This window comes from Hyperolius riggenbachi, chromosome 4 (assembly GCF_040937935.1).
Source record: "Hyperolius riggenbachi isolate aHypRig1 chromosome 4, aHypRig1.pri, whole genome shotgun sequence".
Lineage (NCBI taxonomy): Eukaryota > Metazoa > Chordata > Amphibia > Anura > Hyperoliidae > Hyperolius > Hyperolius riggenbachi.
The window spans coordinates 23661560-23688786 of NC_090649.1; the positions used below are offsets into that span (position 1 = coordinate 23661560).

Sequence of the window (27227 nt, forward strand, 5' to 3'; positions counted from 1 at the left end):
CTCTACCCGGGTGCAGCAAGATGGCCGCTGTTCCGTGTATTGGGTGGAGGCGCAGTGACGTGTAGGTGACAGCAGGGGGCGCTGCGTACAGGAAGAGCCGGGGTGACGTGTCTCTATTCCATACAGAGCGGAGGAGCGAGACCCGTCCCAGCCTGACCCGCCGCCGCTGCTGCCTGAGGAGAGGTGATCCCGGCTGCATGAGGAGGGGGAGGAGTTACTACAGGGGGGGGGGGGGGGGGGGGGGATTGGGGGGTCTGTACCGCCACACATGGGAGGGGAAGATGTATATAATGGGGGAGTAATATACTATGGAGGGGGTGATATAGAGTGGAGATGGATATCAGGGCAGTTTCTAGGCTAAAGTGCACCCAGGGCGAGGGTGTGAAAATTGTCCCCCCTCACTGTGGAGCCAGGTATAGGTGCCCACAGGATAGGCAGCCAGCTGTAGGGCCACCCAGTATAGGTAGCCAGGTATAGGTGCTCCAGTATAGGTTAGTTAGGCAGGTGCCTCCAATATAGGTAGCCAGTATAGTCGGAGCAGTGCTTTTCAGCGCTGCTAGATTTGGGCGCAGCCACCGCCGCCATAGACTGTAAAGGGATTCAGTCTATAGCGGCGCTCGGTGAGTAACGTCGGCGTCGTCAGAAGACAGAGCCGAAGTTGCTTAAAAATCATAATAATTCGGCTTCCAGCAATCGCTGGAAGCCGAATTATTTCATTCCCCACCATCCATGACAGCCTGGAGGGGGAATAGTAATTAATTCGGCCCGGACTTGTGCTGAAGCAGGACCAGCCATATACCGCTGTATCCTGCGCCCAAGTCTACCGGCGCCGATTTCAAATGTACTCAGTATAGTTGCCACCAGTATAGGCTAGCTAGGTAGGCGCCCCCAGGCCCCTAATGCTAAACAGGAAGTAGATTGTGTATACCACGGCTATGCAGAGGAGGAGACCAGCGGCAAGTGATCAGCGAATGGAACGCAGGGAGGTGAGTTGCTGTATATACAGCGCTTCCTGCTGCGCTCACTCTGCAGCGCGGGGGGGGGGGGGCATGGACGGTCGCCTGGGAGACGGAGGGAGAGGTCAGACCGCCCTCCCCACAGCTGCGGTTTCCCCTCCATCACAGCGCCCCCTCCTCCAGCGCTCAGGGCAGCCGCATGGCCCTAGAAACGGGCCCGATGGACATACAGGAGGGGGTAACGCTCAGGTACGGTGTTCCATCATTTCAGCATACCCATCGACAAAGCATGCAAATGCATCACTTCACACAGACGGCTGCTGGCATTCGTCCCCAGCAGCGTTTGCGGCTTGGGCTCCGTCCTTGAGATGAATGGTAACGTTCATCTCAAGTCGTTTTGTCAAGTGTCACGGTCAGTAGGGAATTTTCTGATTGCTATATGGTGTCGGCAACATTTACTTTTACGGTCTGGGGCTCAAAGGCGACGAAGAACATCAAAGGCTTTTCTGGTGCGGTAGCAGAAAAGCATTTTGCCAGAACGAAACCAACTGCTGGCGACCCATTACAAAGTGCTATTGCAATGGCTAACGATTTGTGGGAGCACTTTATGATTGTGGGAGCGATTTCCCTGCTCCTATACTATACATTTAGAATAATGCTCTCAAAATGCTGCATGTGCAGCAATTTCCCTAACTGCAATCGCTCCAGTGGAATCTGTCCCATCCATTTACAGTGGCAGAGCATTTAGGTAAATCGCTAGAGCTCTAGTGGGTTCCAAGCCTCAGCCGGACCAGACCTCATGTAGATTCCGATGATGCTGAAAAGTTTTGCTCCACAGCAAGCAGGGTTCTCTTGAACTGGACTAGAACATTTCCAGGGGGGAGGGTTACAAGCTAATGATTAATAATATCCTGGCAGCTGTCAGTCCTTAGCCTTCCATTTCTGATTAGTCCTGGGTAGAGATCCATCTCAGCCCAGGAGAGTTTATGTTCTTTGTAGAGGTTGGGTCACCTTATGAGCTTTTCTAAAGTCCCGTATACACCTAAAGATAGGCGTTGTGGCTGTATTTATTCTTACTTGGGGCTTCCTCCAGCCCCATTAGCTGCGTGGGTCACTCTCCAGCCGATCCATTCTCTTGTAAATCCCCATTACTCCGGCCGCACTCTTCTGCACGTGTCAGCCGCGCACACCCCCTGGCGCGCTCCCGCAGCTGGGAGCTTTCTGCACTGGAAACGGGAGCGCAGCGAGGGATCTGCACATGCTCTGGCTGCTTATGCGCAGAAGGGCATGACTGTCCGGATTACCAGGTGGATTTACTAGAGAATGGAGTGGCCGGAAAAGGACCCACGCAGCTAATGGGGCTGGAGGAAGCCCCAGGTGAGTATAAATACACTCACAACACCCACCACAGGTACACTTTAAAGTCGGCTGAGGCATATGGTAGTAATGGCTTTAAGATTTGTGTTGGTGCTCTCTTGTATGCGCTGTGTGGATGGTACTGATACAATCTTGTGATGCTCTTCCCTGTAGGATGATCACAGACGTACAACTCGCCATATTTGCCAACATGCTTGGCGTCTCCCTCTTCCTGCTGGTGGTCTTGTATCACTACGTGGCCGTTAACAACCCCAAGAAGCAGGAGTGACGTGCGGACCTCTGCTGATGCCAATGGTCTGCAGGTAAATGCGTACTTGCAGCAGATACATACCATCAATCAAAGTTGTCAACTCACGATACAATAAAAAGATTTGTTTTTATACCTATTAACCAGCCGGGCGGTATGGACGAGCTCAGCTCGTCCATCACCGCTGGAGGCTGCCGCTCAGGCCCTGCTGGGCCGATTTTCTTCAAATAAAGAGCAGCACACGCAGCCGGCACTTTGCCAGCCGCGTGTGCTGCCTGATCGCCGCCGCTCTGCGGCGATCCGCCGCGAGCAGCGGCGAAAGAGGGTCCCCCCAGCCGCCTGAGCCCAGCGTAGCCGGAACAAAAAGTTCCGGCCAGCGCTAAGGGCTGGATCGGAGGCGGCTGTCGTCAGGACGTCGGCTGACGTCCATGACGTCACTCCGCTCGTCGCTATAGCGACGATGTAAGCAAAACAAGGAAGGCCGCTCATTGCGGCCTTCCTTGTTTATTCTGGGCGCCGGAGGCGATCGGAAGAACGCCTCCGGAGCGCCCTCTAGTGGGCTTTCATGCAGCCAACTTTCAGTTGGCTGCATGAAATAGTTTTTTTTTAATTTAAAAAAAACCCTCCCGCAGCCGCCCTGGCGATCTTAATAGAACGCCAGGGTGGTTAAGTAAAAACAATTGGGTGTACAGAAAAATCTTACTTTTTTTTAAGTTGAGCAAGAAATGTGAACAAATTTCCTATTTTTTATTGTCTGGGAGTGGCTTATTTTTCTGATTGGGTTTAATGAACATTTAGTTAAGACATTTATTTATTTATTTTATTTTTTTTGATAATTGGGGAAAAATTGTGCAAAGATTTTTCAAATGTTGCAATTTTAAATCTCTAATTGAAAAGAAATGTAAAAAAAATTGTGGTGTGTGTGTGTGTGTGTGTGTGTGTGTGTGTGTGTGTGTGTGTGTGTGTGTGTGTGTGTGTGTGTGTGTGTGTGTGTGTGTGTGTGTGTGTGTGTGTGTGTGTGTGTGTGTGTGTGTGTGTGTGTGTGTGTGTGTGTGTGTGTGTGTGTGTGTGTGTGTGTGTGTGTGTGTGTGTGTGTGTAATGTGTGTGTGTGTGTGTAATGTGTGTGTGTGTGTGTAATGTGTGTGTGTGTCTCTGTCTGACAATGTCTGTCTGTCTGTCTGTAACCTAAGACAGCCAAAACAGAAGAAAGCCATGAACAACAAGAATTAATGATTGCTAAATCCATGCCATGCACTGATGAGGATAAACCAATTCCGAAACAGTCTATATGCATGTTGGATTATTATGGCTCTGTACAAATAACGAGCTGACACATCATTGCATTCCAGCGGTTCTGGAGGTGTGGCTAGCTTACAGGGACAACAAGGGATGATTTGCATATTCAGCATGATGCATTGTGGGAGACATCATATGCGCATTCCAACCTGAATAATTGCAAATACTTTCTGTTTTAAGAAGGCAAATTTCTGGGTTTTTTTTAAGAGTTCAAGTATCAGTATTTTTTGTGTTTTTAGTTTCTCTGTAAGTCTAGGTTCACAGTGGCCAGTTGTGTCAGTTATTCTGCCATGCATCTGAGAAACAGCCCTTAGAGCGCATTTCCACTAGGGGGCGCAGCAGTTTCCAATTCAGCCATGGATCCTGTACTGCTGCGAAGCTGCAGCCCCATATCGCTAACCAGTGTCATGCATGGCTATAGAGACTCGGCTGCATAAACTGCAGCATGCTGTCCAAATTCACACCACAGTGCGATCTGGATGGCAAGTTACTACAGAGATGAGCAGCGTTTGCCCGCCCCACTCGCATGCGAGGAAAAATGCAGACTGAGGCCCAGTGCACACCAAAAACCGCTAGCAGATCTGCAAAACGCTGGAGGTTTTTGAAGCAGATTTCAGAGCGATTCTAGGCATGATTAGAGAGGTTTTCTAAACATGCTTAGCGTATTTTGGAGCGTTTTGTGTAGCAGATTACAGATATTGTTACAGTAAAAGCTATTACTGAACACCTACTATAACAAAAACGCCTGGAAAACCGCTCTGATCTAGCGTTTTCCAGAGAGCTCTGATCTAGCGTTTTCCAGAGAGCTCTGATCTAGCGGTTTTCCAGAGAGCTCTGATCTAGCAGTTTTCCAGAGAGCTCTGATCTAGCGTTTTCCAGAGAGCTCTGATCTAGCGTTTTCCAGAGAGCTCTGATCTAGCGGTTTTCCAGAGAGCTCTGATCTAGCGGTTTTCCAGAGAGCTCTGATCTAGCGGTTTTCCAGAGAGCTCTGATCTAGCGTTTTCCAGAGAGCTCTGATCTAGCGTTTTCCAGAGAGCTCTGATCTAGCGTTTTCCAGAGAGCTCTGATCTAGCGTTTTCCAGAGAGCTCTGATCTAGCGGTTTTCCAGAGAGCTCTGATCTAGCGGTTTTCCAGAGAGCTCTGATCTAGCGGTTTTCCAGAGAGCTCTGATCTAGCGGTTTTCCAGAGAGCTCTGATCTAGCGGTTTCCAGAGAGGTCTGATCTAGCGTTTTCCAGAGAGCTCTGATCTAGCGTTTTCCAGAGAGCTCTGATCTAGCGTTTTCCAGAGAGCTCTGATCTAGCGTTTTCCAGAGAGCTCTGATCTAGCGTTTTCCAGAGAGCTCTGATCTAGCGTTTTCCAGAGAGCTCTGATCTAGCGTTTTCCAGAGAGCTCTGATCTAGCGTTTTCCAGAGAGCTCTGATCTAGCGTTTTCCAGAGAGCTCTGATCTAGCGTTTTCCAGAGAGCTCTGATCTAGCGGTTTTCCAGAGAGCTCTGATCTAGCGGTTTTCCAGAGAGCTCTGATCTAGCGGTTTTCCAGAGAGCTCTGATCTAGCGTTTTCCAGAGAGCTCTGATCTAGCGTTTTCCAGAGAGCTCTGATCTAGCGTTTTCCAGAGAGCTCTGATCTAGCGTTTTCCAGAGAGCTCTGATCTAGCGTTTTCCAGAGAGCTCTGATCTAGCGTTTTCCAGAGAGCTCTGATCTAGCGTTTTCCAGAGAGCTCTGATCTAGCGTTTTCCAGAGAGCTCTGATCTAGCGTTTTCCAGAGAGCTCTGATCTAGCGTTTTCCAGAGAGCTCTGATCTAGCGTTTTCCAGAGAGCTCTGATCTAGCGTTTTCCAGAGAGCTCTGATCTAGCAGTTTTCCAGAGAGCTCTGATCTAGCGTTTTCCAGAGAGCTCTGATCTAGCGTTTTCCAGAGAGCTCTGATCTAGCGGTTTTCCAGAGAGCTCTGATCTAGCGGTTTTCCAGAGAGCTCTGATCTAGCGTTTTCCAGAGAGCTCTGATCTAGCGTTTTCCAGAGAGCTCTGATCTAGCGGTTTTCCAGAGAGCTCTGATCTAGCGGTTTTCCAGAGAGCTCTGATCTAGCGGTTTTCCAGAGAGCTCTGATCTAGCGGTTTTCCAGAGAGCTCTGATCTAGCGGTTTTCCAGAGAGCTCTGATCTAGCGGTTTTCCAGAGAGCTCTGATCTAGCGGTTTTCCAGAGAGCTCTGATCTAGCGGTTTTCCAGAGAGCTCTGATCTAGCGGTTTTCCAGAGAGCTCTGATCTAGCGGTTTTCCAGAGAGCTCTGATCTAGCGGTTTTCCAGAGAGCTCTGATCTAGCGGTTTTCCAGAGAGCTCTGATCTAGCGGTTTTCCAGAGAGCTCTGATCTAGCGGTTTTCCAGAGAGCTCTGATCTAGCGTTTTTCCTATACTTTACATCGAGGCAGAAACACTTCTGCAAACCACAAAAGTGCAGCAGGAGCCACGTTTGCGGTTTGCTAAAAACTTCAAACCGCTGGTGTGCACCATCCCATTCAGATACATTAGCCAACCTTTTTTTACAGGCGGCAGCGGTTTTGAAAACGCTACTAAAAACGCTTGGTGTGCACCAGCCCTCAGCCTGGATCTGCATGTAGTAGAAATGGTAGTAGAAATGGTTTTGTAGTGGACACGGACTTTTAAAGCGGACCCAAACTAACATGTCCAACAAATCTGCTCGATTGTCGTGTGATTTTCATCTGATCCATATACTTTGCACTTTAAATAGTACCTGGCATCCTGCTGGTCTTTCAGCAGTTTTGTGTAGTAGTGCATGCAGTTAATCTATGCACTAAGTTTTGAAAACTTCTCTAATGAACCTCCTCCTAGGGGGGCACAGAAGGCATTTACTTGCCTATGGGGGAGAGGGCTGTGATGTCCTGTGTCCCTGGCAGCCAGGATGCATGCTGGGAGATGTAATCACATCGGTGAACTACATCTCATCTCCAGCATGCAGGGGGGGGGGGGGGCGTTTATAAGGGCTTGGGTGGCTTCGCTCTGATTTCCAAGTCATAAATTCGGTATCTAAATGACAGCCTATTGAAATCAGCTGCTTCCTGTCATGTACAGGTAATAAAATCAGGTCTGCAGCATTTTTCAGGCATTGTATATGTTACGGCCAGAACCCGAAGTGTGGCCACTTCTAGTTCTGGCCGGCCACTTCGGGTTCTGGCCGGCCAATGTGCGAAGTGGCCGCAGCGCAGCGGGCAATGTTAGAAATGGAATGTTTCCTTTTATTATTAATGTAGTTTTCCTGCCGTCTCTGGCCAAATGTAGCAAAACAGTTAGTTAATTTAATCAGGATGATATGTACCATCTATTGGCTAACTTACAAGAAAAGCAGTAAGCTTTCAGCTATGAAGCTTTCAGGAATCAGTCTGAAGGAGGCTTCATAGCTGAAAGCTTACAGCTTTTCTCGCTTTTCTTCTTAGTTAGCCAATAAATGGTATCATCCTAATTCAAAACTTCTTGCTTGAACATGTGTAGGAGCCTTAAAGGGACCTTGAGCAGATGTGGTGGGTAAGCATATAAGCATATTCACGACTATTTGGTAAAGAGGAGACTCTTACCGGCCCCTTAGGTAAGCACTCCTGCTCCCGGGCTGGCTGCTATCCATTACATGGGATCAGCGACTTTCACATAAAGTGGCGCTGTGACCCGGAACAGGAAGCCTGCAGGTCCTCTCTGCGCATGCTTCCTGGCTTTCCCCTCCCTCAGCCGTGGGTCATTATGTGGTTCATGCGTGGAGGGGAGGAAGAAGCCTGCGCAAGCTTCCTCTTCCGGGTCACAGCACGACTTTATGTGAAAGTCACCGATCCCATGTAATGGATAGCAGCCAGCCCGGGAGCAGGAGCGCTTACCTAAGGACCAGTGAGAGTCTCTCCTCTTAACCAAATAGCCGTGGGTATGCTTATATGCTCACCCACAGCCTCTGCTCAGGGCCCCTTTGAAGTGGACCTGAACTCTTGCACAGGACAGAAGGACAACATAGAGAAATGCACCCTGTATGTATTTAGAGAGTTTTTAGCCAGTCTAATCCCCCCTCATCTGTGACTAATCACAAGTTGTAATCTGATCTCTCTCCTGTGTATAATGACTGCCAATTGCAATGGCAGACAAGCCCATTTGAAAGCTCAGGATGTTATCAATATGTCTGCTTCTATGAAAGCAGGAAGTAGACACACTGCCGACTTATTGCAGGATTTGTGTCAGCTGTAACAGACATGTGTTTTTATGTGAAGGTTATTGTGCTGCTGTGTGGCAGAGGATGCTCTGAGTTCCGGTCCCTGTGTCTAGCCCTTATCAGCCAGTGTGAATCAGTGCTGTGAGCTGTGTCCAGGGTGTTGCCCTAATATGTAAACACTGAAGGTTAACCCTTTTGTGTGCTTTCAGCAGTGTCCAGGAAGTAGACACACTGCAGATTTTTTTCAGGATTTATATTAGTTGTAACAAAGAGGTTTTTCTTTAAAGGTTAATATGCTGTTGCTTATCTTTTAGAGCAGAGAGGAAGTTCTGAGTTCAGGTCCGACTTAAACTAAACACACGGCGCATGTATCTGTTATCCCCAACATATCCATGGTGGGAGTAATTGAGGCATCCGATTCGTGATCAGAGGTGGATCAATTGACTTTGCTTTTCACGCTGTAATTATCCTGTCTATGGCCTCAATTCACTAAGATCATGCTGGAGATAATAAAGCAAGAGAAAACTTACCTCCACACGTGAGAGAGTTATCTTACCTCTTCATTCCTTAATTTACCTCCTCTGTAGTTAATTTACCTCCTCTGTAGTTATTTTCACACGCAGTTAATTAACAGCCTGTCTTTAACTCTGGAGTTATTTTAAGGATTGGAGAGTTAATTTAAAGACAGAAGAGTTAACTTCAGGTTTGCCTGAGGTAAAATGTTTCCTGAATACTACATGCCTTATCACCATGGTAACAACTCTAGAAGAGTTATTAAAGACAGGAGATAAGTTTAGTGAATTGAGGCCTATGTCTAGCTTACACATTATTAATAAACAGAATTGTGTGGATCTCCACATTTAAAGCACACCTTAACTCTGGGAATATGGAGGCTGCCATATTCATTTCCTTTTAAAGAACAACTGAAGGGAGGATAATATGAAAACTGCCATATTTATTTCCTGTTAAACAATACCAGTTGCCTGGCAGCCCTGCTGGTCTATCTGGCTGCAGTAGCATCTGAATCGCACCAGAAACAAGCATGCAGCTAGTCTTGTCAGATGTAACAAAGAAAGGTTTTTCTTTAAAGGTTACTATGCTGTTGCTTATCTTTTAGAGCAGAGAGAAAGTTCTGAGTTCAGGTCCGACTTAAACTAAACACACGGCGCATGTATCTGTTATCCCCAACATATACCAAACAGCGGCCAATGTTAGAAATGGAATGTTTCCTTTTACTATTAATGTAGTTTTCCGGCCGTCTCTGGCCAAATGTAGCAAAACAGTTAGTTAATTTAATGAAATGAAGCTGGCGGCAATGTAGAAGGATGAAGCCGCCCGGCTTCTGCTCCGCCTCCTCTCCTCCACCCCTGCCTCTCTCTCCCCCCCGATACTGGCAGCGGGGGACATGCGTGTCCCCCCAGAGTCGTTCGTCGCGGCAGGCAATCCTGTCGTTCGTCCCTGCAGAGCGGGTGCTGGCAGAAGCAATGTCTGCAGCCTCCCCGCTCTGCTTTCCTGCCGCCACGAACGACTCTCGGGGACACGTGTGTCCCCGCCGGCTGCCCGAAGAAGAGAGAGAGAGGCGGGGGCGGAGGAGAGGAGGCGGAGCCGCCAGCTTCATTTCATTAAATTAACTAACTGTTTTGCTACATTTGGCCGGAAAACTACATTAATAATAAAAGGAAACATTCCATTTCTAACACTGGCCGCTGCGCTGCGGCCACTTCGCACATTGGCCGGCCAGAACTAGAAGTGGCCACACTTCGGGTTCTGGCCGTAACATATACACACCCACATTGCCGTGGGGCTGGGAGATTCAGATGTGAATTCACATCAGCGCGAGTACCACTTGCATCTCAGACAGACCCGACACAAAGAGGAAACTGAAGGAGGCCACTAATGGTCCAATTTTTAGCGAAAAATCGTTTGAGCAATCAGAAATCCTGATCGGATTGGTTGTAAATAGTTTCAGTTAATGGGCACAATCCGTTACAAATGATTATAAAAATAGTCGGCCGATTGGATTTTCATCAAACCAAAATTTGGATTTTCTTGTCAGTTGTGATAGATAGGAAGCAAAGATTGGTTCATTGTTGTAGTGAACGATTTCACATCTGATCGCTCGAACGATTTTTCAATAGAAATTGGATTGTTAGTGGCCACCTCTAGCCTAAACCCCTAAAAGACACCTGAAGTGAGGGGAATATGGAGGCTGACATATTTCCATTTAAACACTGCAAATTGCCTGGCTGCCCTGCTGATGTTCCGTCTCTTATATATTTAGTCATAGACCCTAAACAAGCATGCTGAGCAGGTGTTTCTGACTGGACTAGATAAATGCTTGTTTCAGGTGTGCGAGTCAGGCCTTGCTGATGCTGGAGTGATCAACAGGACGCCAGGCAACTAGTATTGTTTAAAAGGAAAGAAATGACAGCCGCCATAACCCCCTCACTTGTGCCAAAAACAAGATTTAGATCATTTAGATGTGATAAGTTGTGATAAAGTTATTGCCAAATGAATGGAAACAGTGCTGAAATGTGAAGATTTTTCAGAAAAAAAAACCTTTTTTCCCCAAATTTATTTAAGTTTTCCCTCATGAGGCAGAAGTTTGGTAATTTATGGAACAAACATGCCTCAATTCACTAATCCCTGCTCAGCAAGTGCCACTTACCAGCATGTAGCAGAGCAGCAGGCAGACAGGGAGCTGTGTGTAGGACTCGGAGGTTTTCCCTGCAGTGCAACCCTGTTATCCCTTTAGATGTGCTGCAGCCACCAGGGGGAGCTCTTCTGTGTGCAATAATACAATCTTTGTTTCTTGACATTTCTTAAAGGGAAGGTTCAGGGAAACCTGTAAAAAAATAAAAATCCCTATCCACTTACCTGGGGCTTCCTCCAGCCCGTGGCAGGCAGGAGGTGCCCTCGCCGCCGCTCCAGAGGCTTCCGGTCGTCTTCGGTGGCCGACCTGACCTGGCCAGGCCGGCTGCCAAGTCGGGCTCTTCTGCGCTCCAAGGACGGGCTCTTCTGCGTCCCACGCGGGCGCGTTGACGTCATCGGACGTCCTCCGGGCTGTACTGCGGATAGGGATTTTTATTTTTTTACAGGTTTCCCTGAACCTTCCCTTTAAGGCAATTACCGTACAAGTTCTGTAATTTACCTCACTAGTGGGGAACTGTGATTTTCTGAGCAGTGATAGGTTTAGTGACTTGGAATGTGGAAAGGTGATCTGTAGAATCAGCTGTTTTCAGCATTAGCGAATGCAGTAACGCTTTGTGAATAGAGCCCTTAGTGGTGAATAGTTCGGGCAGCACTGGCATGGATGTTTAGCAGATGTGGGGTTTTATTTTGAATGTTATTTGCAGATAGTTTACTTTTGTATGAGAACTGCTGGTTGTAAGATTCCTGTTTTTATTCCACAGGTGTGGATGTCTCGGGGTCCCCGTGTGACACCAGCCAGTATGAAGATGACATCACAGCGTCAGAGTGGAATCCGCACTTCTAGCTGTCCGCCATATTGTAAATAGGTTTTCCAATGGCTAAGCTGGTCCGTTTATATTGTTTAGATTTGTTTTTGATATGCGGCTGGAAGAAATAAAGGTTTTCCAATGAGGAGGGTTTATTCTCTACACCCCGTGGTCTCTTGTCTCTTCCTTCTCACCACAGAGGACAGGATGTCTATGAACCGGCTTCTCCCGATGTGTCTGCAGTTTGCTAGATGATGTTCTCTGTCTGTTCAGCAAAGAAACACTCATCTAGTAAATTGCTCTCAACATGTGAAGGTGTCCATACACGATGGTGACCAGATTCAACCATTCAATTGATCCCTATCTGATCGAATCTGATCAGAGATGGATCTGTTACTTGCCACCAGGGCTGTGGAGTAGGAGTCGGAGTCTGAGTAATTTTGGGGCACCCGGAGTCGGAGTCGTGATTTTATAAACTGAGGAGTCAGGAGTCGGATGATTTTTGTACAAAATCCACAGCCCTGGTAAGTATTAGATTAAGGTGTCGGAGTCAAGGAGTCGGAGCCATTTTGAGTACCCGGAGTCGAAATTGGTGTTGGTGGTTTCATAAACTGAGGAGTCGGGAGTTGGAGTCAGAAGATTTTTGTACCGACTCCACAGCCCTGCTTGCCACACACTGCACATAGATTTCCAATAGATTTCACCATGAAATCTGTGGGGCTGCCTCCATCTGCCAGGCAGGGATGAACCCGGAGGGAGGAAGCGTAGTAATCACGTGACGTGGCTTGGAACGCCGCGTGGGACGGGATAAAGAAGGCTGATGGGTACGTGTACACCCCCCCCCCCTACCTTCCCCGCACACACCTGCACTAATTAGGGGGATGAAATCTGAAAGAAACCCATTCGGCTTTCAACCGGAGCTCATCCCTGCTGCCAGGCCCTCCAGGTCTCCCCTCATCTATGTGTGCCCCCCAGGCTGTGAACTCTACTGGGGTGTACCCTCACCTATGTGCTCCTCTCATGTCTTCTTTCCATTGCCGTGGGCCGCTTGTACCTTCATGATTGGGGGGGCATGTACATTACTAGGGGAAGGTCAATACGATGCAAACAATTTTGAGTGGATGCAGGATTATGGAAATGTATACAGCTTGACAATGGACCAATCGCATTTTACCTCAGCAGGATTTGATTGGTTTATGTTTAAAGGGGAACTGAAGAGAGAAGTATATGGAGGCTGTCATGTTCATTTCCTTTTAATCAATACCAGTTGCCTGGCAGCCCTGCTGGTCTATTTCTCTGCAGTAGTATCTGAATAACACCAGAAACAAGCATGCAGCTAGTCTTGTCAGATCAGACTTATAAGTCTGAACCACTGAAACACCTGATCTGCTGCATGCTTGTTCAGGGGCTATGGCTAATAGTATTAGAGGCAGAGGATCAGCAGGGCTGCCAGGCAACTGGTATTGTCTAAAAGGAAATAAACATGACAGCCTCCATATACCTCTCTCTTCAGTTCCCTTTTAAGCTGCATATATTTGCATAATACTGCATCAACGGGAAATTATTTGCATCCCATTGACCATTCCTATATGTTACCTGACTATCTCTATCTATCACACATGAACTCTGTACTAAATGTTAAAATACAGTAATTGAAAGTATATTAACCTTGTGAGGGCCATGGAATACAATCTCTAAGCACAGCAGAGCTCACAAAAAGTTGTCCTTCACCACTGAGTGCTGCCAGCGATTTGTTCTGATTTGGTTGAAACTTCTGCTTAGTTGAGTCCTGGATAACTGGGACTCTGCTGTATAACAAAATATGTAGTGAAAATAAAGTGCTAGTTCATAAACCCTAAGGCTGGCTTCACACTGCATATAGAGCTTGGAGATGGTAATACCGGTAGGTCAGTGAGTGTGCTGTACAGCAGAGTTCCCCAGCCCTATCCTCAATGCCCACAGTATGCTTTGCAGAAAACTATAAACCTATAATTAGTGTCTCAGCAGAGCTGATTAACTACCTCTGTGGATATCCACAAAACATGCACTGTTGGTGGGCCTTGAGGGCAGTAGGGGAATGCTGCTGGACAGGACTGCATTCAGCAACACAAGATTGGAGGGTTGGACTGCAAATATGCACCATTAGGTGTCAGCTCTGTCTCATGTACTCCTCGTTAGTATAGTGGTGAGTATCCCCGCCTGTCACGCGGGAGACCGGGGTTCAATTCCCCGACGGGGAGGATGTTATTTTCCTTCTCAGTTAACTCAACCTTCACATATTATTATTTTATTTTGCAAATTGTCAACACCTTAATCTGTGCTGCATGATATATTGCTAATTGTGATCTGGACGGTTTTGTTGCTGTGTAGACTATTTGTGCTGCTCGCTTTTCACCTCTCGTTCACCAGTCTTTTTCAACAAGAATAGTCCATTGGGTGAGAAAATCCTAGAAGAGTTGTCTTTTCAGAGATGCCTTCAGGGTTGTATTACTATATTAGAGCTTGCGTATGCTAATAGGTCAGTGAGTGTGAGCTGGACAGGACTGCATTCAGCAACACAGAGCAGTAAGATAGGAGGGTTGCATTGCTAATCTGCTCCATTAGGTGTCAGGGCTGTCTCATGTACTCCTCGTTAGTATAGTGGTGAGTATCCCCGCCTGTCACGCGGGAGACCGGGGTTCAATTCCCCGACGGGGAGGATCTTATTTTCCTTCTCAGGCAAACCTTTCTTCACATATCCTTATTGTTATGTTGTGTTTTATTTGCAGTGTCAACACCTCAGGCACTCTGAATGTTGCATAGACTTACTATTACAGTACGCATATCAGAATCTCTTTATTTCGCCAAGTACAACCGCAGTAGTACCCGGAATTGTTTTTGGCACATACATAGAATATTTTGGCCAGTGGCGTAGCTACAGACCTCGGGGCCCAATGTCTAATTTTGAACCGCCCCCCCCCCTACATTAAATAGCCAGAAGTAGGTGCCTCCAGTCTAGGTAGTCAGAATTAGGTACCTCAGTATAGATAGTCTGGATTAGATGCCTCAGTATAGATAGCCAGGATTAGATACCTCAGTATAGATAGTCAGGAATAGGTGCCTCAGTATAGATAGCCAGGATTAGATGCCTCAGTATAGATAGCCAGGAATAGATGCCTCAGTATAGATAGCCAGGAATAGATGCCTCAGTATAGATAGCCAGGATTAGATGCCTCAGTATAGATAGCCAGGGATAGGTGCCTCAGTATAGATAGCCAGGGATAGGTGCCTCAGTATAGATAGCCAGGGATAGGTGCCTCAGTATAGATAGCCAGGGATAGATGCCTCAGTATAGATAGCCAGGGATAGATGCCTCAGTATAGATAGTCAAGAATAGATGCCTCGGTATAGATAGCCAGGAATAGGTGCCTCAGTATAGATAGGCTGGAATAGGTGCCTCGGTATAGATAGTCAGGAATAGATGCCTCAGTATAGATAGTCAAGAATAAGTACCTCCAGTATAGATAGTCAGGAATAGATGCCTCAGTATAGATAGCCAGGGATAGATGCCTCAGTATAGATAGCCAGGGATAGATGCCTCAGTATAGATAGTCAGGGATAGATGCCTCAGTATAGATAGGCAGGATTAGATGCCTCAGTATAGAGAGCCAGGAATAGATGCCTCGGTATAGATAGCCAGGAATAGATGCCTCGGTATAGATAGCCAGGAATAGATGCCTCGGTATAGATAGCCAGGAATAGATGCCTCAGTATAGATAGCCAGGGATAGATGCCTCAGTGTAGATAGTCAGGAATAAGTACCTCCAGTATAGATAGCCAGGATTAGATGCCTCAGTATAGGTAGCCAGGATTAGATGCCTCAGTATAGATAGTCAGGAATAAATGCCTCAGTATAGATAGCCAGGGTTAGATGCCTCAGTATAGATAGCCAGGGTTAGATGCCTCGGTATAGATAGCCAGGAATAGATGCCTCGGTATAGATAGCCAGGAATAGATGCCTCAGTATAGATAGTCAGGAATAGGTGCCTCAGTATAGATAGTCAGGAATAAGTACCTCCAGTATAGATAGTCACGATTAGATGCCTCAGTATAGATAGTCAGGAATAAATGCCTCAGTATAGATAGCCAGGGTTAGATGCCTCAGTATAGATAGTCAGGATTAGATGCCTCAGTATAGATAGGCAGGAATAGGTGCCTCAGTATAGATAGGCAGGAATAGGTACCTCAGTATAGATAGCCAGGATTAGATGCCTCAGTGTAGATAGGCAGGAATAGGTGCCTCAGTATAGATAGGCAGGAATAGGTACCTCAGTATAGATAGGCAGGATTAGATGCCTCAGTATAGATAGCCAGGATTAGATGCCTCAGTATAGATAGCCAGGATTAGATGCCTCAGTATAGATAGGCAGGAATAGGTACCTCAGTATAGATAGCCAGGATTAGATGCCTCAGTATAGATAGCCAGGGATAGGTGCCTCAGTATAGATAGCCAGGAATAGATGCCTCAGTATAGATAGCCAGGAATAGATGCCTCAGTATAGATAGCCAGGAATAGATGCCTCGGTATAGATAGCCAGGAATAGATGCCTCGGTATAGATAGCCATGGATAGATGCCTCAGTATAGATAGCCATGGATAGATGCCTCAGTATAGATAGTCAGGAATAGGTGCCTCAGTATAGATAGTCAGGAATAAGTACCTCCAGTATAGATAGTCAGGATTAGATGCCTCGGTATAGATAGCCAGGAATAGATGCCTCAGTATAGATGGTCAGGAATAGGTGCCGCAGTATAGATAGATAGCCAGGGATAGGTGCCTCAGTATAGATAGGCTGGAATAGGTGCCTCAGTATAGATAGTCAGGAATAAGTACCTCCAGTATAGATAGCCAGGGTTAGATGCCTCAGTATAGATAGTCAGGGATAGATGCCTCAGTATAGATAGTCAGGATTAGATGCCTCAGTATAGATAGTCAGGAATAGGTACCTCAGTATAGATAGGCAGGATTAGATGCCTCAGTATGGATAATCAGGAATAGGTACCTCAGTATGGATAGTCAGGAATAGGTGCCTCAGTATAGATAGTCAGGAATAGATGCCTCAGTATAGATATATATTAGAGTGTATATAGTGTATATTAGAGCTTGCGTATGCTAATAGGTCAGTGAGTGTGAGCTGGACAGGACTGCATTCAGCAACACAGAACAGTAAGATAGGAGGGTTGCGCTGCTAATGTGCTCCATTAGGTGTTGGGCTGTCTCATGTACTCCTCGTTAGTATAGTGGTGAGTATCCCCGCCTGTCATGCGGGAGACCAGGGTTCAATTCCCCGACAGGGAGGATGTTATTTTGCTTCTCAGTTAACTCAACCTTCACATATCCTTATTATATTTTATTATGCAAATTGTCAACACCTTAATTTGTGCTGCATGATATATTGCTAATTGTGATGTGGACGGTGTTGTTGCCCTTTATTGCTGCAGACTATCTGTGCTGCTTGCCTTTCACCTCGCGTTCATCAGTCTTTTTCAACCAGAATAGTCCTTATTGCTTGAAGGGTCTCTTTTTTTTCTCAGCTGCCACTCTCTAAACACCCGATATACCGTTGGGTGAGAAAATCCTAGAAGAGTTGTCTTTTCAGAGATGCCTTCAGGGTTGTATTAATATATTACAGCTTGCGTATACTAATAGGTCAGTGAGTGTGAGCTGGACAGGACTGCATTCAGCAACACAGAACAGTAAGATAGGAGGATTGCACTGCTAATATGCTCCATTAGGTGTCAGGTCAGTCTCATGTACTCCTCGTTAGTATAGTGGTGAGTATCCCCGCCTGTCACGCGGGAGACCGGGGTTCAATTCCCCGACGGGGAGGATGTTATTTTCCTTCTCAGGCAAACCCTCCTTCACATATTATTATTATTATTATGTTTTATTTTGTAGTGTCAACACCTGAATGTTGCATGGACTTACTTTTGCGGTACGCATATCAGAATCTATTTTGCCAAATACAGCAGCAGTTGTACCCGCAATAGTTTTTGGCACATACATAGAATATGTTGGCCAGTGGCGTAGCTACAAACCTCTGGGCCCAATGTCGGATTTGGACCCGGGCTCCTCTCCACCCTACATTAAATAGCCAGAAGTAGGTGCCTCCAGTATAGGTAGCCAGGATTAGATGCCTCAGTATAGATAGCCAGGATTAGATGCCTCAGTATAGTCAGAAATAGGTACCTCAGTACAGATAGGCAGGATTAGATGCCTCAGTATAGATGGCTAGGGATAGATGCCTCAGTATAGAGTCAGGAATAGGTACCTCAGTATAGATAGCCAGGGATAGATGCCTCAGTATAGATAGCCAGGGATAGATGCCTCAGTATAGATAGCCAGGGATAGGTGCCTCAGTATAGATAGCCAGGGATAGGTGCCTCAGTATAGATTGCCAGGGATAGGTGCCTCAGTATAGATAGCCAGGGATAGATGCCTCAGTATAGATAGCCAGGGATAGGTGCCTCAGTATAGATAGCCAGGAATAGGTGCCTCAGTATAGATAGCCAGGGATAGGTGCCTCAGTATAGATAGCCAGGGATAGGTGCCTCAGTATAGATAGCCAGGGATAGATGCCTCAGTATAGATAGCCAAGGATAGATGCCTCAGTATAGATAGCTAGGGATAGATGCCTCAGTATAGATAGCCAGGGATAGGTACCTCAGTATAGATAGCCAGGGATAGGTACCTCAGTATAGATAGCCAGGGATAGGTGCCTCAGTATAGATAGCCAGGAATAGGTGCCTCAGTATAGATAGCCAGGGATAGGTGCCTCAGTATAGATAGCCAGGGATAGGTGCCTCAGTATAGATAGCCAGGGATAGATGCCTCAGTATAGATAGCCAAGGATAGATGCCTCAGTATAGATAGCTAGGGATAGATGCCTCAGTATAGATAGCCAGGGATAGGTACCTCAGTATAGATAGCCAGGGATAGGTGCCTCAGTATAGATAGTCAGGGATAGATACCTCAGTATAGATAGCCAGGAATAGGTAGCTCAGTATAGATAGGATTAAATGCCTCAGTATGGATAGTCAGGAATAGGTACCTCAGTACAGATATATATTAGTTGTATATAGTGTATATTAGAGCTTGTGTATGCCAATAGGTCAGTGAGTGTGAGCTGGACAGGACTGCATTCAGCAACACAGAGCAGTAAGAGAGGAGGGTTGCACTGCTAACATGCTCCATTAGGTGTCAGCTCTGTCTCATGTACTCCTCGTTAGTATAGTGGTGAGTATCCCTGCCTGTCACACGGGAGACCGGGGTTCAATTCCCCGACAGGGAGTGTCTTATTTTCCTTCTCAGGCAAACAATCTTTCACTTATCCTTATTATATTATGTTTTATTTTGCAGTGTGTCATCACCTTAACCACTTTCCCTATCACCCCCTACCCCACCCACCCACCCACCCTGGACAAGTAACTATGTCTCTGCAAAATCCCATATTTCTTTGCAGGGACGTGGCTACTATGTCCCTTCCAGCTCGCCCCCGCTATCGTTACCGCCGCCAATCGTTAGCCGGGAGACCAATGGATGAGAACACAGTTGCCATTCATTGATCTAAGTCTCCGTGTGAAAGACCACCGCATTCTATTAGACAGCACCGTCATTCACAAAAACGATACTTACACATCCACCCCTTACTTCCTCTTTGTAATAATACTGCGCATACGGAAGTTATGCGTGAGGACATCTTGTGGCCAAATAGTAAAATTACATCGACACACTTTTTTTCATTAAATGACTTTTAACTTTTAAAATGAACCTCTTACCTCCCACTCCCCAATAGTTACCCCCCAAAAAGTTTTGAAAAAAAATTACGCAATAAAAAAAACAAATAGTTACCTTAGGGACTGAACTTTTGTAATATGTATGTCAAGAGGGTATATTACTGTTACTATATAAATTATGGGCTTGTAATTAGGGATGGACGCAAAACTGAAAAAATGCACCTTTACTCCAAATAAAATATTGGCGTCATACATTGTATTGGGGAAAAATTTTAAACATTACAATAACCGGGACAAACGGTCAAATAAAATGTGTGGGTTTTAATTACGGTTGCATGTATTATTTTATAACTTAAAACTGAGAAGCAATTAATTTTTTTTCTTATTTTTCCTGTTAAAACACATTTAGTGTAATAATTCTTAGCAAAAAGTACCCCCAAAGATACCCCCAAAGAAAGCCTAATTGGTGGCTAAAAAAAAAATATAGATTGTTTTGTTGTGATAAATAGTAATAAAGTTATAGGCAAATGAATGGAAGGAGCGCTGACAGGTGAATATTGTTCTGTTTTTTTAAGGGGAAGAAGCCTTGGAGGCGAAGTGGTTAATCTGTGCTGCATGATATGTTAAGAATTTGTTACAGTAAACAAGAGATAAGCAAATGAAATGTTTACATCATTATTTACCAGCACTTCAGGAACTCTCTCAAACTCAGGTTAAAAAACACGATAATCGATAGTCCTCTTCAGGTAACTTTACATTGTTACGTCACTACAGGTCACAGCTGGACTGGTTTATTTTCAAATAAGGGGTATCTCTAATATTTTGGCCGTTCAGTGTATATTAGAGCTTGCGTATGCTAATAGGTCAGTGATTATGTGCTGGACAGGACTGCATTTAGCAACACAGAACAGTAAGATAGGAGGAATGCACTGCTAACATGCTCCATTAGGTGTCAGCTCTGTCTCATGTACTCCTCGTTAGTATAGTGGTGAGTATCCCCGCCTGTCACGTGGGAGACCGGGGTTCAATTCCCCGACGGGGAGGATGTTATTTTCCTTCTCAGGCAAACTCCTTCACAAATCATTATTATTATTATATTATTATGTTTTATTTTTTCAAATCGTCAACACCTTAACCTGTGCTGCATGATATATTGCTAATTGTGAGCTGGGTGGTGTTGTTGCCCTTTTGTTCCTATAGACTATTTGTGCCGCTCGTCTTTCACCTCTCTCGTTCACCAGCCTTTTACGACCATAATTGTCCTTATCGCTTGAAGTCTTTTTCTCAACTGCCACTCTCTAAACACCTGAGATACTGTTGGGCGAGAAAATCCTAGAAGAGTTGTCTTTTCTGATGCAATTGGCAGGCCGCGTCAGTTCCACCTCCCCCGCATCCTCCAATCAGCAGGGATATTCGTAGTCAGCCAACTTCGCTACGCTGGAACTACGCGTAGTTTTCCGCGATTACTTTGCTACGTTTGCATTTCGTAGACTACGCGTTAAAATACGGAAGTCCGCAATAATCCGCTAACTATGCGCATGTGTGAACTAATATATGTGTACTAATCAAAATTGTGGCAGTGGCAAAAAAACACAGGTAGAGCATACAACGGGATTAATGCTTTATGAAATGGCCACACTATCACACATGTCGCAGTACCCAGCCAGCATAATGTTACCTCACCAGGGTACACACAGAAGCAGTCCAATGGACTCCATATCAAAGGTGTGAGAAGCAGATCCTCGCTTCGTAACATCAAGAGTATATATAGCATAGATCAGTTCATCTCACCATGCTCCTGAAAAAAGGTTGTGTGATGCTCTAAGTACTCCAAAGGGAATGGTCTGCAGTTGAAATGGTCTAAAGCCTGCATAAGTCTCTGCAAGCAAATATGGATGCCAGTTGGTCTCTGAACTCACCGTCCCAGACGGCAAGAAGTGTGGCTGGAGGGGGCTGATGGTAGGAGCCTCAGTGTGGTGCCTGAGCGGGGGAGCGGGCCGGCGTGACGTCCCATGCAGGCAGGCTGGCAGTTTCCCCAACGTTTCTCCGGCTTCCGGCTTTCTCAAGGGGCGTGACTAATATACTAATAATATATGCGTACATTCCATCTTCCAATGCGGAATTGTATACGTATAGAAGGGCAATAATGTTTCTGCGCATGCGCAATGATCCGTATAGACGCAGTTACTGCACGCGTAGTTGACTTTGCAATACATACGTCAACTACGCGTAGCGGGCGAAGCTTCGCATAGCAGGACTACGACTACTTCGTCTATGAACTATGATGTGTAGTTGCGGAGTACGACGCGTAGATTTGCTCTGGCGTAGTTTACGAGCAACCCTGCCAATCAGGCTGTTTCACTAGCGGCGACGTAATTCCACCCGCGTCACGTCTCGGAAATCATCCGGCGATCATGCGTATCACCCTGGTTTCATGCGGAAGTGTGTACGCTTGACTCCATTGCCGCATATTAGCACCATCTAGTGGGCCATAAAGAAATTACAACAAGGGGAATTTAATCTCTGGATCAGCTACTGTATGTGGAGACATTTTGGCACACAAAATAAATAAATGGCAAACAATACATTACATAAAAATTATGTAAATGTTTCAGTACTTTCCCAATAGAAACTGTTATATTCAGGAAAATATCACATTACAATTATTAGCAATCAGTATAAGACCTCGAAGTCATTTCCAGGTGTCAGGACCATACCCAAAACCTCAGAAATGTCCATGACTGGTCACAACTTTAAAGAGTACGGCAGCACAAAGATAACACGAACCTCAAAATTTGTGTCCAGAGGAGAGAAGGATAATACCCCGCTCTCAACCTACTCAGACCTATATCATAGGTTCCAGTGTTATACAGTAATTAGCTTTCACCGAAAAATCTACATGATATTTCCAGATCCCTAGTTATGTACAAGGCAATATACAACCGGCCTACTCACAAAGGCTATAAGGTAAGACAAAAAACATCCACCTCATTACCCCTAAATCATTGTACAGCCCGATTGTAATATTTGTGACTACTTTGCTAAATAATCTAAATTACAAGAACACACCCATATCAATTCTATCATTGAAACCAGGGAGGGGGAGGACACCGAGAGCCCGATATGGTGTAGTATGTTAAGTATATGAGAAGAAATAAAAAATGAGATTATTATACTCACAAACATGGGTTACCGACCAGGTAACCACTAATTAGGCAGGTGGGGAGATTAGACCTGTCCCCACTCAGGAATAAGAAGTCGCTCTCTGTAGTTCGGAAGAAGAAAGGGGCCAATTCCCCTCCACCAGGGGTGGATACTTTTGTAGCAAGGATACAGAGGCGCCAGTAGTGTAAAAACAATATTTTAAAAGTTTTAAAAACGGGGAGGTGATGGGTGGATCCGCCTCTCCCAAAAGGAAACACACGATAATGTCGATTTTCCAACACAAAAAATTATTTAATTATACACTCCAACAATTTGCAACGCGTTTCGTGGGTTCAACCCACTTCATCAGGCTATGGAACGGAGTATAACACTGAAAACAAAAAAACAGAAGACAGAGGTACGTATATATGTATACAGCCACTAAGCATCAAACATTGTTATAAACAGTTTTCAAACATCTAAACAGGAATTTTAAAGAATGTTGTTTTTGGTTTAGTTTTGACTTAATCGTGCAACCTGTATCAAGTCAGATAAAGTAATAAAACAACAATTGGAGTTAGACCTTCTCAGTATGTAGAGAAAGGACAATAAAGAGGGATAATAAAAGTGGACAATAAAGCGGATGGGTAATTGTGAACTATGTGAGATCAATGTGTGTGCACGTTTGCACACACATTGATCTCACATAGTTCACAATTACCCATCCGTCTAACTCCAATTGTTGTTTTATTACTTTATCTGACTTGATACAGGTTGCACGATTAAGTCAAAACTAAACCAAAAACAACATTCTTTAAAATTCCTGTTTAGATGTTTGAAAACTGTTTATAACAATGTTTGATGCTTAGTGGCTGTATACATATATACGTACCTCTGTCTTCTGTTTTTTTGTTTTCAGTGCTATACTCCGTTCCATAGCCTGATGAAGTGGGTTGAACCCGCGAAACGCGTTGCAAATTGTTGGAGTGTATAACTAAATAATTTTTTGTGTTGGAAAATCGACATTATCGTGTGTTTCCTTTTGGGAGAGGCGGATCCACCCATCACCTCCCCGTTTTTAAAACTTTTAAAATATTGTTTTTACACTACTGGCGCCTCTGTATCCTTGCTATCATTGAAACCAGTTGGACCATCCGAACTAAGTCCAGTTGGACCATCCGAACTAAAGTCCAGTTGGACCATCCGAACCTGCTCCCTATCTGCAACAGTTTGGTATCCACATCTATTCCACCCATCACATGAACAGTCACTTTATGCCAAAGAAATTCAAAACCTCAAAATCTGCTCCATGTTGTATCCTAATATAGTCTATAAGGCTTTTCGCCCCTTTTCTCTTTTTGATGGACTTATAATGCTCGTGAAACCTTTCCCTCATGGGTCTGGTAGTTTTTCCAATATAAATAAGATTGCATGGGCAAGTCACTGCATTCACTACCATCTCCGTCCGGCAGTTAAAGAAATGGTTGATTCTGTACGTTCTCCCAAGGTGGGTAAAATATTTTCCCACTCCTTAGCTGATTGCAATGTCCACAAGTACCACAACGATAGTTACCCGTAATCCATGTTTTGTTTATCCACGTTTTCTTCTGTGGGGCCCTAAACTCACTTCTCACTAATGTATCTTGTAAATTTCTGCATCTTAAAATGCAAGGGGGATTTGAACATTTTCTTTTTAATAGTGGGTCTGATTGAAGAAGAGCCCAAATCTTTTTAATTGTTCTAGCAATCTGTTCACCTAATGGTGAGTGAGTGAAGTGCATAAAGAAACAATCTCTCTTCATCTTCTTATTAGGGTGCAACAGGGACATCCTATTTGTTTTTTTCCACACGTGTCAAAGCTGAAGAAAGCACTTTTTCAAATCTATCTTTAACCTCCTAATTTGCTGTCTACAAGTATCCTTTGTGTTGTTCCTCTTCGTACGTATCATTTGGCTATATGGTAGACTGTTCTTCAACTTAGTAGGATGGAAACTGCTCCCATGCAATACTGCGTCTGATGCATTATTTTTTCTAAAAGTAGAAGTAATTAGTTTGTCCCCTGCTATTTCTATTTTTAAATCCAGGAATTCAAGATTCTCACCTCCCCACTTTCAAGTAAGATGCAGATTGATTTCATTACAGTTCAAGGACTCAACCCAACTTGTAAATTGATCCCGGTTACCCGTCCACATTATGAGAATGTCGTCAATATATCTGACCCAGAGGCAGACACAAGTGGCAACTCCTTCCCTCCCGGAAAACACCAGATCAAGCTCCCACTGGCCCATGAAGAGGTTGGCAAAGGTGGGGTCCACCGGGGTCCCCATCGCCGTACCAACCTCCTGATGGTACCAGCGGCCGAAGAGGAAGGAGTTGCCAGTCAGGACTGCCTCCAGGCCAGACAAGATGAACTCATTCTCCTCTGGGCTTTCCTACAATAGTGGGAAAAATGATTTCACCGCCCTTAATCCATCTTCATGCCTAATCCGACTGTACAAAGAAATGACATCAATGCTTGCTAAGGAATATCCTTTTTCCCACGCAAAATCATTCAACTTGTTAATCACATCTGTTGAGTCCAGCACAAAAGATGGTAATGCTTCCACTATTGGATGTAGTTTGTAATCTAAAAATTGTGACAAAAACTCAGACAGAACCAATAGCCGAGCAAATTGGTCGGCCTGGTGGGCACTTAATATCCTTATGGATCTTTGGTATGCAATACCACACTGGTTTCCTTGGGTTATCCGGAATCAGTTTATTAGCCGATGACCGGCTCATTATTCCCACATCCACAGCTCACTTCAATAGACACGTCAATCTTCTTAGGTAGGCCTCTGTTGGATCCGATTGTAATCTGTTATATGTAGCACCATCCTCTAGTTGTTTCAAGCATTCTTTCACACACATTGGTTGGCCAAAGTACTATGTTTTGTATGGATTTTATCAAGACATTTTTCTGTTCCCGCAACCATTTTAAAGACAATCTCTCAGCCTCTGTAAGGTGGGGCCTAGCCTTTGGGTATATCAAAGCTCTTACTTCTTCCCTGAACTTAGTGCAGAACAGGTCTTAGGCTGATCCTGGCACTATTTGGGGTTAAATCTACAGACCTATATGATAAGGGACCTCCAACCTCCTATTGGAAAGTGACATATTGTCTGTAATCCCTAAATCACAGACTTCTCTTATGAACTCTTGTTCTTCACCAGTGAATTCATCAAGAATAATAGGGATCGGGACTTGTTCCGGCAACTGAGGGTCTTTATAACATCCAAGGCGTTTTTGTGGTTCAAAGTGCCTAAAACGGGCTATTTTTCGTACATTCCTGAATAATTCTATTTCAAATTCAACTTCATTTAAGTTGATTGTGGGGCAGAAATTCATGCTATTCCCCCCTCTGAGTTGTCACAACTCCGGGCACGTAATTCAGGCACCATTTATTGCCAGCGCCTAAATTAGTCACTGAGCACCACTATAGCGGTAATTCCCATTGTGTCCTATGGCAGCCCCCTAAATGATGTGCCAAAATTGCTGATCCTCTGCCTCTAATTCTTCTAGCCATAGACCCTGAACAAGCATGCAGATCAGAGGTTTACCCTTAGATTGTAAGCCTGTGGCAGGCTCCTCCCTTCCCTAGTGTATATTACATGATTGTGTGCCCCCATCATTCTGCTCCTTTCCTATGACCACCTCTTCCTTCAATAACTAGACCTACCTAATAGGATGGCAGAACCCCAAGTAGCCGTTAACACTTTCACGTTAGTCCCGAACAGTATGGACCAGTGGTCTGCAAACTCATTCGTCAAGAGTCAAAAATCAGCAATACAACAATTAACCATTTCCTTCCGGACCAGCAGTCTCTGCCCTCTTAAGGACCAGAGACTGCTGGAACAGTGAAGCGGCGGAAAGCGACGCTTACTGACAAATCTTCGTGCAGTCCCGCTGCTCTCGCAGGTCACCCCGCTCGTCCATCGCCGCAGGTACCTTTCTCTGCCGTCGCTATGACGGCAGAGCGCTGTGTGCCGGTCAGGAGCCGCTATCATTGCCCTATCAGCTGCCGCTGTGGGAGTCAAGTACTCACTTTGCACAGGATCCACGTGCTGCATCTACAAACCTCTTCCTGTCCTACGTTCCAGCTCCCAGTACAACAGAGTAACCAAGCAGCTCAGGGTGAGCCAAACTATTAGGAATGTATAGGGGGATAAAAGGAACCAAAAAGCCCTCCTACTACTGCTTTTTTTTTTAGTAGGAGGGATTTTTGGTCCCTTTTATCCCCCTATACATTCCTAGTAGTTTGGGTCACCCTGAGCTTCTTGGTTACTCTGTTGTACTGGTCCAAGCCCTATCTCATACAGCCTTATCAATCCCTGCCATGTACTGATGAGGACCAAAAGTCTGAAACAGGCTGTCTATGTGTGGGTTTGATATGGCTGTGTAAAACTTAAAGCTATAGGCTTGCTATACACCAGTGGTTCTGGATTCTTGCTTGGCTTAACAAGGGCAAAAAGGGATAATTTGCATATTCAGTAGTAGTGCATTGTGGGTAACCACAAATGTTCACTTATAGCTGAATTATTGCACATTTCCTTCTGTTTTAAGAAGGCAAATTACACCTGACTATACTGAGGCATCTAATCCTGGCTATCTATACTGAGGCATCTAATCCTGACTATCCATACTGAGGTACCTATTCCTGACTATCTATACTGAGGCATCTAATCCAGGCTATATATACTGAGGTACCTAATTCTGACTATCTATACTGAGGCATC

At 45.2% G+C, this 27227-nt stretch overlaps 1 protein-coding gene and 4 non-coding genes across 5 annotated transcripts; all 5 read left to right on the forward strand.

The window, feature by feature from the left end:
* OST4 (oligosaccharyltransferase complex subunit 4, non-catalytic) lies at positions 1-11699 on the forward strand. The gene is made up of 3 exons (XM_068279867.1): positions 1-183; positions 2487-2635; positions 11491-11699. The coding sequence occupies exon 2, from the start codon at positions 2488-2490 to the stop codon at positions 2599-2601; it is 114 nt and encodes a 37-aa protein (XP_068135968.1). The 5' UTR covers positions 1-183; position 2487; the 3' UTR covers positions 2602-2635; positions 11491-11699.
* A 2004-nt stretch (positions 11700-13703) lies between these two features.
* TRNAD-GUC (transfer RNA aspartic acid (anticodon GUC)) lies at positions 13704-13775 on the forward strand. Its single transcript has one exon. It is a non-coding gene; the product is annotated as a tRNA-Asp (tRNA).
* A 386-nt stretch (positions 13776-14161) lies between these two features.
* On the forward strand, positions 14162-14233 carry TRNAD-GUC (transfer RNA aspartic acid (anticodon GUC)). The gene has a single exon. It is a non-coding gene; the product is annotated as a tRNA-Asp (tRNA).
* Positions 14234-17331: 3098 nt separating this feature from the next.
* Positions 17332-17403, forward strand: TRNAD-GUC (transfer RNA aspartic acid (anticodon GUC)). Its single transcript has one exon. It is a non-coding gene; the product is annotated as a tRNA-Asp (tRNA).
* A 2878-nt stretch (positions 17404-20281) lies between these two features.
* TRNAD-GUC (transfer RNA aspartic acid (anticodon GUC)) lies at positions 20282-20353 on the forward strand. The gene has a single exon. It is a non-coding gene; the product is annotated as a tRNA-Asp (tRNA).
* Positions 20354-27227: the final 6874 nt, after the last annotated feature.